Source organism: Dermochelys coriacea, chromosome 10 (assembly GCF_009764565.3).
Source record: "Dermochelys coriacea isolate rDerCor1 chromosome 10, rDerCor1.pri.v4, whole genome shotgun sequence".
Taxonomy (NCBI): Eukaryota; Metazoa; Chordata; order Testudines; family Dermochelyidae; genus Dermochelys; species Dermochelys coriacea.
In genome coordinates this window covers 32123018-32135417 of record NC_050077.1, presented here as the reverse complement: position 1 = coordinate 32135417, position 12400 = coordinate 32123018, and the positions used below count along the sequence as shown (strand labels likewise).

Here is a 12400-nt window from a genome sequence, read left to right as displayed (position 1 = left end):
ATATGCAATGTGAAAACATTTCATATCAGCATGTTGGAAAATATTGATATTTGCTCTTTTTTCCACATGCTAAACAGCTTCATCGTTTCTGGAAAAAAAAAATTTGGCCATGCAACACCAATAAAAATATTTTAATATGCTGTCATTTGGTAGCTTTGACCAATAAACACCACATTATGGTGTTGTAATTAACAGTAAAAGCTGTAATCAGTCATGTTGCAGAGTTTCTGAAATTGCAAACATTACACTCATTTTGGGTACCACTGCTTCACCTCATCTACAGGCGTACGGAACCACCTGACAGCTCCCCATCTTACCTCATCTAAATATACTTAATAATAAATTATGTCTGTGTACAGAGGGTGGGTACATTAAACTCCAAACATATGGCCCTTTTTGGAGAACTGCCACATGCCAACCAGTCATGGATCCCAGAGACTGCTCTCACCCCCAGTGCACCAGAACAAGAGGTGAAACTAACCTGCTTGGAGCATTAGGAAGGTTTCTAGTCAAGTGCTGCTAGTTATACAGCATGCACTGCAGTGCATGTATTACATGCTCATTGAAAGGCTCAAAAGTCACTGCCCAAGTCATTCATCAACATATCAGGGTCATATCAGGTTATTAATGCTCTAATAAATTTGTTAGTCTCTAAGGTGCCACAAGTACTCCTTTTCTTTTTGCGAATACAGACTAACACGGCTGCTACTCTGAAACATATCAGGGTGAAGCTCCCCAGGAGGGGAACAGGGGGTGGATCTGACCTCCCAACACAGGCTGTTCACTGTAGCGTATTGTTTTGCCAGGTTACAGGCATGGAGAAATACATTTTAGTTCCCATCACTCAACAGAGAGGCTGTGACTTCCCAAGGTCCTGGCAGAGCAGGGACTTGAACCAAAATGTCTCAAATCCCAGGCCAATATCTTAACTACTGGACCATCCTTTATCCCTTGCTAATGTGAGCAGCCCCCTGCTTCTCTCAGCTGTTTGGGAGGCTTTGCAACCTGGGGTTTTCAGTGATGGCTGGGCTAGGGCTGTTGTGAAAGGTCAAGTTCTTTCCCACTGCCTCTCCACAGGCTGGGCTTTTCTGCTCTGCTGTGACTAAGAATCGCTGACTAAATAACAGTTCTTGGCCCCCCAGTCAGGGCACTTTTCTCCCCCGCAGATCCAGAGCCAGCTGGCAGGACATGCTAGATACAGAATGACAGATCTGTAAAATTCTTTGTGAAACTGAAAGATGAAAAGCAATGCATAGGGAGGTTCTCCCGCAGCTCTCTAGCTCCCCACCAACTCCCGGCCTCCCCAGGTCTGCCCCTGCAGCTCTGATAGCACCTATACTCCCAAGGCAGCTCACAACCAGTGTATGTGCATGCATGGCAGGACAATTATAGAGAGAAGATGCCAACACAAAGGCGACAGCTTACATGGGAGCACACTGTACCTCGTTCAGCAGCAGGTTCACCACCAGGGTGCCTCCACTGTCCATACCAGTATTCAAGTTGAAGAGGAGAAGCGTGGGGAATTCAGAGTGGACAGGAATGCTGGGCCCATTTATGACTCTGAACCTCACAGAGGCAACATCCAGGTCCTCACGGATGACGGGCTGATTCTGGAGGCAGAAGGTCCCTGGGTCGGATGCATTGTTTGCAGCACCCACTGCGGGTGGAGTGGTGTTCCTCATCATTCCCGGGGTGCTGGCATTGGGACCCCTGCCCAGAGCTGGAGTGCTCTGGCTCTGATTCAGGCTGTTGTAGAAGTTAAGGAATGAATTGGTGCTCCCCGGCTTGCAAGCTGCAGAGCAACGAGGAAAAGTTAACGTGGCTGAGACCAGCAGGGGCACACCGCTCATTAGAACTGGAGGACTTTGCTTAGAGGGATGCAAGGCCTTCAGCTCATAGGACTGCCAAGCAAAACAGTTTGATCCTGAGGCCAGGGCTGGAAACCAGGCCTCACCGCTCTAGGTGGCTGAGACTTGTAGAGACACTAAGTGGGTGGGATGCCTAGACTCCCCCTCTTCACATGGCCAGGGAGCAATTCCAGTCATTTGAGTGACAGGGACAGGACCTGGTCACTATTATAGCAGTTTTAGACACACAAGCCCTGGCAGTGTCCACGCACAGGCAAGGCACCTAGGATAGGGAGTCACTGACACCTCTCATTGTCTGCCAACATCACCTGGGTACAGGGGGTGTGGGGCACCCGCACTAACTGCTGTCACACGAGAATGGGGCACTAGCTCTGGTCGTCTCATAATTACTCCATGTACATAAGGTACCAGAGCTTCCCCTGGGCCTGGTTATGCTGCTGCACTGAGGGGGGTGAGGGATGGGGGTTAAATCTGCCTTGAGCCCAGTTACAGAATCAGGAATAAACCCCAAAGTGCGGGGGCACAATCTGAACTCTGACACTCAGTGCAGTGCCCTGAGCTAGCCTCTGCTGTCCCAATGGCCTTTTAAGAAGTCTGTGGCTCAGAAACCCTGGTCTCTTTTGATTTCCCAACACAGGCCTGCTCCACCCAACGGAATCAGCTGTAAGCACGCAGCAGAGAGGCCTCACAGCCAGTGGTCAATCATTTAACAAGCAGCAGCACACACAAGGCACAACTGGATCCTAACCTCCTGGAAAGCTTGAATGGCCTAGCCATGTCAGTCAGCAGGGATATGGAGAACAGTGACCCACACAACTACGTCCAGTCACACGGAATAGGCTGCCCCTCTCAAGACATGGGGCTTGTCCCACCTCTGTTTCCTCCCCCCACCCCAATTTACCCCCCTAGGAAGAGCACAGGAGCAAGCCAGCCTGTGCTGGTGAAAGCCCAGTGGAGACATGGCAGACTGATGTGCGCATTGGCCCTTCCCCACATGGCTGGCAGCATCCAAGAGCACACCTGTGAAGGAAGCAATCATCTCAAAGGAGACGCTGGCGTTGTCGGTGCCCAGATTCTCTGCCATGATCTGCAGCCACTTCTCCCACGGGGGCGAATGGAGGACCAGGCTGCAATCCACTGTCTCTTTGCAGCTGAGGGTTTTCTGGAAGGACTGCGGCAGCATGATGGAGCCCAGCACGACCCGTATGGCACATGCCTTTGTGCTGTTCACCACACAGCTCCGCAGTGTGAACTGCATCATGGCAGTGTACTCGGGGATGAAGACCCTGCAGGAATGGGAGCCATCAACACCTCAACGCCTGCCTGAACGCAAGCCAGCTTGGGGCACTAGGGGCAGAGAAGGTCCGTAGCCTTAAAAAGTGAAACCCTCCCAGGGTGAGTCAAGAGGGGCTTTGGAGCTCAGCACAAGGTCACTCTGGTTTGTATTGTTACAGTCCTGTCCAGAATGGTGCATTGTAATGTGTAACTGTCTCTCTAAAAACACCAGGAAGGAGTTTGTCTTCCCCTCCTTGAGGGAGTGGGGCCCCATTTAGTACAAACCCCAACCCCCAGCCCCCTGACAGACCCTTTGGTTCCAGGGGAACTATCACAGCTCTAGCTCGCTCCGAGGTGCAAGGCAGTCAAGGGCCCTCCGTGAACTAGGCCAGCACCTATGGGAGAATAAAAGCCCCACTCGCAGTGCCACGCAATCTCTACTATCATGCTCACTTACTTGACATGCAGTGGCCTAGCAGGCGAGGCAATGGTTTGCTGCAGGGGAGTGTCTGGTTCCAGGACAGGGATATCAACAAGTCTCAGCACAAACATATCCGGCTGGAATATATAGGTGCATGGAGTGGAGAAACCCTGCAGGGAGAGCAGGAAGGCAGCTTAGCATCAGCCACCAGGGAACGCCAATCCAAAAACTGCTTTGTTGGGTGAAAGATCAGCCAGTGAAGAGCCCAGCTATAAGCAAGGGACCAGCACCCACTGCCAGTCCTTCCCGACTCCCAACCAGTGCTCTCCTTCCCCTGCCATTGCCTGCACACACAGGGACACCCTAGCCCAGGGGTTCTCAAACTGGGGGTTGGGACCCCTCAGGGGGTCGCAAGATATCCTACGTGGGGGGTCACAAACTGTCAGCCTCCATCCCAAATCCCACTTTGTCTCCAGCATTTATAATGGTGTTAAATATATAAAAAACTATTTTTAATTTATAAGGGGGGGGTTGCACTCAGAGGCTTGCTATGTGAAAGGGATCACCAGTACAAAAGTTTGAGAGCCACTGCTCTAGCCCAAGCAGTGGCAGTACAGCTGGTCTGTCTGAAGGTGCATCTCACTGTGCTCCATTACTCAGTGCTACACACCCACCTACCCCAGCACATGCCCCATTCTCCTCTGAAAACCCGCATCTCCCACACCACAACCATGCCCCAATGCCTCCAGTCACCTCTCTGCAGTACTTCTGCCTGCTAACCATGGAGTACTGAACATGGGGTCTGCATGTGGGTCCCTTGCCCTGAGCAGCAAGTGTCCCACATAGCAGAGCACTCCATTCAGGCTGACCCAGGTAAGCACGGATCCTTGGCTCTAATGAATACCAAGGATTACTGCTCCTGGAATTGCCCCACATTCGATTCGTTCTCATTCCAGTGGACGTAGCCCCAGAGCCACATGCTGCCCCACAGCCCCAGCCTGTGTCAGAGCAGCATGCACACCCAGCAGGCCAATCCGACACATGCCCGGCTCCTGCTGGAGCCTTTGGGACAGAAAAGAGTGTCGGGAGCAGATACTGGGCAGCATATCACACGGTATCTTCGCTTTCCTCGGTGGAGTTCCTGTGACATGGGGAGCAAGTGGGGGGCTTGAGCAAGACAGGACCAAGAGACAGAAAGGAAGTGAAAAGGTGGAAGAGGTGACGTGCCAAGTGGATCACGGGATGCTGGCAACCAAGGAGGTAGCATGATATGTGGAGACAGCGCAACAGGCACTGAGTCCCCAACACCCTTTTCAACTAGAGAATCTGACTCAGTCCAGAGACAGTGAGGAGCAAGCATCTCCCAGCAGGTGGCAAACTCAGTGCAGGCCCTTGGTTCTCCAGACACAGGTAGCCTCCCCCTTCCAGCCTGACTCCATCAAGGAGCAGAGCCCATTAGGTGAGGAGGATGAGGGAAGATTGAAAAAATTGGGTTTGTTTAGTCTGGAGAAGAGAAGGCTGAGAGGGGACATGATAACAGTTTTCAAGTACATAAAAGGTTGTTACAAGGAGGAGGGAGAAAAATTGTTCTTCTTAACCTCTGAGGATAGGACAAGAAGCAATGGGCTTAAATTGCAGCAAGGGTGGTTTAGGTTGGACATTAGGAAAAACATCCTAACTGTCAGAGTGATTAAGCACTGGAATAAATTGCCTAGGGAGGTTGTGGAATCTCCATCATTGGGGATTTTTAAGAAAAGGTTGGACAAACACCTGTCAGGGATGGTCTAGATAATACTTAGTCCTGCCTTGAGTGCAGGGAACTGGACTAGATGACCTCTCGAGGTCCCTTCCAGTTCTATGATAATTCTATGATTCTATTATGCCCTACAGGGAGCCTACGGGAGGAGGCAGAGTGTGCTCCCGATTGGTGTGCCAGAGCAGAGTGGAATCTGGATTCCTCCAGCAGCCAGTCTGTACTAATGGAACCTCTGTGCCTAACACATGACATAAGAACGCCCCAAATGGCTCAGAACCAGAACCAGCCAACATGGGCCTGCAGATACCCTGGCCTCTCCTACCGTTACACAGAGCAGCCCTGATGCCACCTGCCCCCAGCCCCTCAGGGTACCTCTCCCTGGTGGAAGGCTCTAACCAGATGCCGCCCTAGGACAGTGTCTCTGGATCCGACTGTCTCAGAGTAGAGCCAGGAGAATGATGAAATTTCTCAAGTCAGTCTCTGGACAATAGGCTTAATCATTGGCACTGGCTACATTTTTCAAGCCCCTCCCCAATGAATGTCCCCTTGGCATCTGCAGCCAGTCTGGCTCCAGTAAAGACTGTCTATCCCTCCTGGGGGAGTCAGATACCAAAGCCAGAAGGGACTACTGTGATCATCTAGTCCAGAGGGTCTCCTGCTTCTCACAACAAAAATTATTACACATCCCCAGGAAGGGGGGCCCGAAGCCTGAGCCCACCCAAGTCCGGCTGCCCTAGGTGTGGGGGGGCAAAGTCTGAGCCCCAACACCCCGGGCAGGGGGGCCAAAGCAGAAGCCCAAGGGCTTCAGCCCCAGGTAGGAGGCCTGTAACCTGAGCCCTGCTGCCCAGGGCTGAAGCCCTTGGGCTCTGGCCTCAGCCTGAGGCCCACCAAGTCTAAGCCAGCCCTGGTGACCCCATTAAAATGGGGTCACGACCCACAGTTTGAGAACTGCTGACTAGTCGGACCTCCTGTAGAACACAGACCAGAAAACTGCCACAATAATCCCTCAAGGAGATCTTCTAGAAAATCACCTCCCCGCAGAAGCAGAGGGGTGTAGCTCCAACACAGCCTTTTGCTGTATTGTCTGGCTTCCCAGTGGAGGGGGAACCATCTCACAGCCTGGCTGGATGCCAACTGGGCTCCCACTTACCACATAGACATGGTCCAAGCATGCATGGACAGCTCAGAGAGTTCCACTCCCATGCAGCCCCTCTCCCACATCTCAGCTGCAAACTCTGGGAATCCAGGGTTGGAAGAGTGAGTCTCCTGTGACTGGAACGCCATTCCATGCCCATCCGCACAGCCATGGTGAATGGTTACCTCCATTCCTCACTAGGGGCAAGGGCTTCTCTTGCTGGGGGCCTTGGACTGGTGAAAGGATTCTGCACTCATGCCCCTTGTAGCCCTTACCTTCACTTCGATCTTGCCTGCAGCCTGAGGCAGGTGAGCAGCGATGAACCAGTCTCCAGCAGCTGGGGTGGTGATGTTCATAAAGGTGCTGTTCTGCAGAGTGATGCTCAGAGTCATGGTCAGGTTGTAGGACGGGCGGACAGTTGCATTCGAGGGAAACTGGGTGCCCAGTGGGTTAATGACAGGAGGGGCTCCATAACGGAAGTGGCTGCAAGATAAAGCAGCGAAGGATGCATATAAAATGTCATGCCCACCCTCCAATAGCACGAGCACCTACAGCAACAGCTTGGCTGGACTGGATCAACTGGGGAGTAAAAAGGAGGCAGCAGCCTGGTCCCAAGGAGAGCACAGAGCTGCAGGCTGGACTCCAGATGTTGCGTTGCCCCTCCCACTCTTGACCTGCTGGCAAATCCTCCTGAGGAAAAGGAAGTGGGAACATTTCATTGGCCAGGAAAATAATTAAAGCAGCAGAATGTGCTCAAGAGGTCTGAACTTAGGAATCAGCTTCCCTTCCAGCCACCAGTCTACTCAGCGTGCAAACCAACATGGGGGTGACATTTCAGCCAGCGCAGGACAGAGATCAGAGCAAGAGAGCAACCAGCATGCGTCCCCAGCACCAAGAGAAGGTGGGTCCAGACACCAGTGACTGATTAAATTCAAGCAGCCACAGGCAGGAAGTTGGGCTGCAGCAGCAAAGGGACATAGGAATTGCCAGGCTGAATCAGACCCAAGATCCACCTAGTCCAATATCTGGTCTCAGACAATGGTCAGCACCAGATACTTCAGAGGAAGGTGCAAGAACCCTGCAGTCCCACTGTGGGATAACATGCTTCCTTTAGAAGTCTCCTCCTAGCCCTAGTAGAAGATGGCTTGAGCCCTAATGTGGGAGGGTTTACAGTCCTTCCAAAACGACAACTGGATATCCTCATTACTCATTAAGTGTCCAATTCCTCTCTGAATCTTGCTAAGTTCTGGGCCTCAACAAAACCCTGTGGTGATTACCTGTAGTATAAAAGTGCATTTCCTTTATCAGTGTTGAATTTGTTCCCTTTTAAAGTCATTGACTGTCCCCTTGTTCTAGTGTTATCAAACAGGAAGAACAGACACTCCCAATCTATCACTTCTAGACAATTATTTGACTGACTTACAGCACCTCTTATCCCTCTCCTCTCTAAGGGAACAATCTCAGTCATTTCAATCTCTCTTCCCAGCCCCAATCATTCACGTTGCTCTTCTCTGAGCCTCTCTAATTCTGCAGTTTCCTTTTCAGGATGGGTGGCCAGTCCTGGTCACAGGATTCCAGCGGCAGCCGCACCATTCGCTATAGAATGGCATCACCATATGCCAGCAATGTGGGCAGGAGGGCTTTACCCACAGGGTGCTTGGGAAGAGGGAGCTAAGTGGCAAATCAACGGCAGAAATAAGTGGGGCACTAGAGATGTATTCAGTATGGAGTGCAGGAGGGAGCTGTGTGCATTTCAGGGGGAGAACAGCAGAGTGCAGTTAGAGCTGGGTCCAAGGGCATGGGGAAACTCAGCAACCAGCACCACTCCCTGCCTCTGAGAGAGCAAGCTGCAAGGGACCATACCCAAGGCACTTTGCCAGGCCCCAAGAAAGGATAAGTCCATGTTTATGCTACAAAATTACATCTACCTAACTTATGTCAGCATGCAGCCGCCATAGTAATCACATTGCCTGTGCGTGTCTACACTTCATTCCTTGTGTCAACAGTGCGCATCCTCACCAGGAGCACTAGTATCAATTGTACTGTCAGTGTGGGATGGCCCCTGAAAGCCAGTATGAGTTGACATAAGCAACGCAGCATCTACACCAGAGGTCCTCAAACTGTGGGCACATGCCCCTAGGGAGGCATGGAGGAACATCCAGGGGTTACAGCGGGGCCCGGAACAACCCCCATGGGGTGGGGGGGAGAGGGGAGGAAGCAACACGCAGCCCTTCCCCGGCCCCCAGCTCTGCTCCGGTCCTACCCCTAGCCAGGTTCCTGGCCCCACCCCCAGTCTCAACCACTGGCTGTGGCTATGTTCCCAACCTGGGGATGAGACTGGGGGTAGGGCCTGGAGCAGAGCGGCATCTGGCCAGAGGCTCAGCTGCTGGTCCCCACCGCAGCCTGGCTGTGGCTCCAATCCTGCCCGTGGCCACAGCCCCACTCCCGGACCCAGATCCAGACCCACCTCCAGCTGCGGCCTCAGCCTCTGTCCCTTTACCTCGTCCACATTCCCCCCGCTCGAGCCACGGCCCCACTCCTGGCCCCAACAGGGCATGGACAATGGGGAAGGGAGGAGTGCAACCTTCAAAAGTTTGGGGACCACTGGTCTACACTGACACTGCATCAACTTACCTCCATCAACTTTGACTCTCTGTCACTCATGGACGTGGAGTTATTAAGTCAGCACAGCGGGGCAGTTACGTTGGCGGGAGCAAAACTGAAGAGTAGACACTTCCATAACTAGGTCCCTGTAAGCTGCCTGGTGTTGACCTAACTCTGCAGTGTAGACCAGATCTAAAAGTCTACTTGCCTCTCCTCCCCACCCACATTGTCTGGAAAACACAACTAACACCACCCAGAGGACACCACCGTGACCCAGGTTCCACAAGAGGGGGAGTGTGGAAGTAGCCCGGGGGCAGCCAACCTTAGTCTGGCTGCAGCACTGCCTGAGCCCATGTCAGTGTGTTGGGGCCAGGATCCCCACTGACACAGCAGCGGGTCTTCTGCCGCCGATAGGACACAGTGGAGTGGGAGGGCCGGCGTCCCAACTCGCGGGTGGCCGCCTCCCCCTCTCCCAGGCCCTTTGGAGATTTGGGCCTACTATTGGTACTGCTATTGCTCAGCCCCTGACCAAGGGCCTAGATTCACTGCTACTGCTCAGCCCCCGCCTGACAGCCTGAGCGCCTGACTCCTTGTTGCCCCGCCCTGACCAAGGGCCTGGGCTCACTGCCACTGCTAACGCTCAGCTCTGCCTGAGGGCCTGCGCGCCTGACTCCTTGTTGCTCCGCCCTGACCTAGGTCTTACTGTGCTTATTGTAGTTGCCGCAAGGGCCGCCAACGAAGACTCCCACGGCCAGACTAATTCCCCCAAGATATCAACAGTGTGTAGTGAGGCGGTGTGGCTCCCTGCCACTCCAGAGAAGGACGAGCCCCGGCTAACCTCTTTACACACAGACAATCACTGGGCCAGAGAGAGCGAGCAAAAGTGACTATCGTCTGGTGGTTAGGGTTCACATCTAGGAGGTGAGACACCCAAGTTCATGTCTTTGTTCCAATGACTATTTATACACAGTGGAACAGTTTCCACAGGAGAGACTGAGCCCCATATCAGGACATCCCATAGCTCTGTGGTTAGGGCACTCTCCTGCAGCGTGGAAGATCCAAATTCACATCCCTGCTCCGCATCGGGCAGAGGGAGGAATTGAACTTGGGTCTCCCATACCTCAGGCCAGTGCCCTAATGACTGGGCTGCAGCTTATAAAGGGAGACACTACCACTATCTCCACACAAAAATGCTTTTGGCCAAAACTATTTGTGAACATGTGTCATTCAGTTTCAGTTTGCTGAAAATGCATTACACATAGATTTTTAAATGCACAAAAAGCATACACAAGTGCAAATTACAGAGGGAGGAACTAACCCTTCAAAAAATCAGGAGTTGCAGCTTAGGCAAATTCCCCTCTGGGCTGATAAAAGCCCAAAAGGAATTTTAACAGGGGAGGTGATTAGAATCAATGTCCATGGGTGCCAGGTTATACATACATGGTGATAGCCATACTGGTGCACTCAGGTCCTTTTCCCTTGGATGCCTGCAGGAGCCAGCGCAGCAGAACTGTGTCCTCCGGCACCTGGAAGCGGAACAGCTTGGCGTTCCCATACCAACTGTAAAAGGACAGCTTCTGGGCACTCTGAGAGAAATACTCAGAGATGTACAAGAGGTCTGGAAGGGAGAGAGCAGAGCACAGGTTAGGGACCCTTTATGTAGGTCCTATCCACAAGGATGTGTGGGTGTTCTAGTATCACTAGAAAGAACCCTGTTACTTCACCGACTTCTTACACAGGACCCTGTGCTCTCACCTTCTGCCACAATCCAGTCAGTCACCTATGTACCACCTTAGCCCTGCTCCTGTGAGAGGGACAGTCAATACCGTCAGCATTAACCAGACACATGCCAATCTCACTACTCCTGTCACACTGCAAGATCACACTCTCATGCAGGCCAAGCCTTCAGTAGCCAGGATATGCCAGAGGAGGAGGAAAGGGCATCCTCAGCACTGCTTAGCTGGATAGACACATTATGTCCCATGCAGTCTAGTTACCAGATAACATGGGGGTCAAGGTAGAAGAGAGGGGACCAAGGACAGAGACAACCCAGAGCGACCCTCAGGAGGGGAAAGGGAGAAGCCAGCCAGGGAGATGCTAATGGCACAGTCAGACATAATGGAGGCAGTAAAGCCACTAAGCAAACAGCCATAAAAGCCCAATGGACAAATTCCATTTCATTTCAGATGGAGTGAATAACTGGGCCAAAATGAGCTGGCTGGACCCAAGAGGATGAGGCTCACACAGAGGCCTTGGACTTGACATGCAGTGGCTTTGGGGCGTGGATAGGACTTTGCAGCTCAGTGACTGGCTATACCATCACTAAGGGTATGTCTACACTATGAAATTAGATCGAATTTATAGAAGTCATTTTGTAGAAAGCGTTTTTATACAGTCGAGTGTGTGTGTCCCCACACAAATGCTCTAAGTGCATGTAGTCAGTGGATTGTGTCCACAGTACTGAGGCAACCGTTGACTTCCGGAGCTTTGCACTGTGGATACCTATCCCACAGTTCCCGCAGTCTCCACTGCCCATTTGAATTCTAGGTAGAAATCCCAGTGCCTGATGGGGCTAAAACATTGCTGCGGGTGGTTCTGGGTACATATCGTCAGGCCCCCGTTCCCTCCCTCCCTCCCTCCATAAAAGCAAGAGCAGACAATCATTTTGCGCCTTTTTTCTTCAGTTACCTGTGCAGATGCCATACCACGGCAAGCATGGAGCCCACTCAGATCACTTTGGCAATTAGGAGCACATTAAACACCACACGCATTATCCAGCAGTATATGCAGCACCAGAACCTGGCAAAGTGAAACTGGGCAAGTAGGCGACATCAGCCCGGTGACGAGAGTGATGAGGACATGGACACAGACTTCTCTCAAAGCATGTGCCCTGGATATGTGGGCATCATGGTGCTAATGGGGCAGGCTCATGCCGTGGAATGCCGATTCTGGGCCTAGGAAACAAGCACAGACTGGTGGGACCGCATAGTGTTGCGGGTCTGGGACAAGTCCCAATGGTTGCGAAACTTTCGCATGCGCAAGGGCACTTTCAAGGAACTTTGTGACTTGCTTTCCCCTGCCCTGAGGCGCAAGAATACCAAGATGAGAGCAGCCCTCACAGTTAAGAAGTGAGTGACAATAGCCCTGTGGAAGCTTGCAACGCCAGACAGCTACCGGTCAGTCGGGAATCAATTTGGAGTGGGCAAATCTACTGTGGGGGCTGCTGTGATGCAAGTAACCAACGCAATCAAAGATCTGCTGATATCAAGGGTAGTGACCCTGGGAAATGTGCAGGTCATAGTGGATGGCTTTGCTGCAATGGAATTCCCTAACTGTGGCGG

At 52.2% G+C, this 12400-nt stretch overlaps 1 protein-coding gene across 6 annotated transcripts in view; it reads right to left on the bottom strand.

The window, feature by feature from the left end:
* PGAP6 (post-glycosylphosphatidylinositol attachment to proteins 6) overlaps positions 1–12400 on the bottom strand; it is a 76573-nt gene that overhangs the window by 16364 nt on the left and 47809 nt on the right. For 3 of the 6 annotated variants that reach the window (XM_043493543.1, XM_038420498.2, XM_043493541.1), the window contains exons 2-6: positions 10500–10677; positions 6731–6938; positions 3601–3734; positions 2889–3154; positions 1443–1792 (exon numbers count right to left, since the gene is read on the bottom strand). In XM_043493543.1, the coding sequence (XP_043349478.1) occupies positions 1443–1792; positions 2889–3154; positions 3601–3734; positions 6731–6938; positions 10500–10677 (1136 nt within the window). Of the gene's footprint in view, positions 1–1442; positions 1793–2888; positions 3155–3600; positions 3735–6730; positions 6939–10377; positions 10679–12400 lie in introns of those variants that run through there. The other 3 variants (XM_043493540.1, XM_043493542.1, XM_043493544.1) reach the window with 2 other exon arrangements.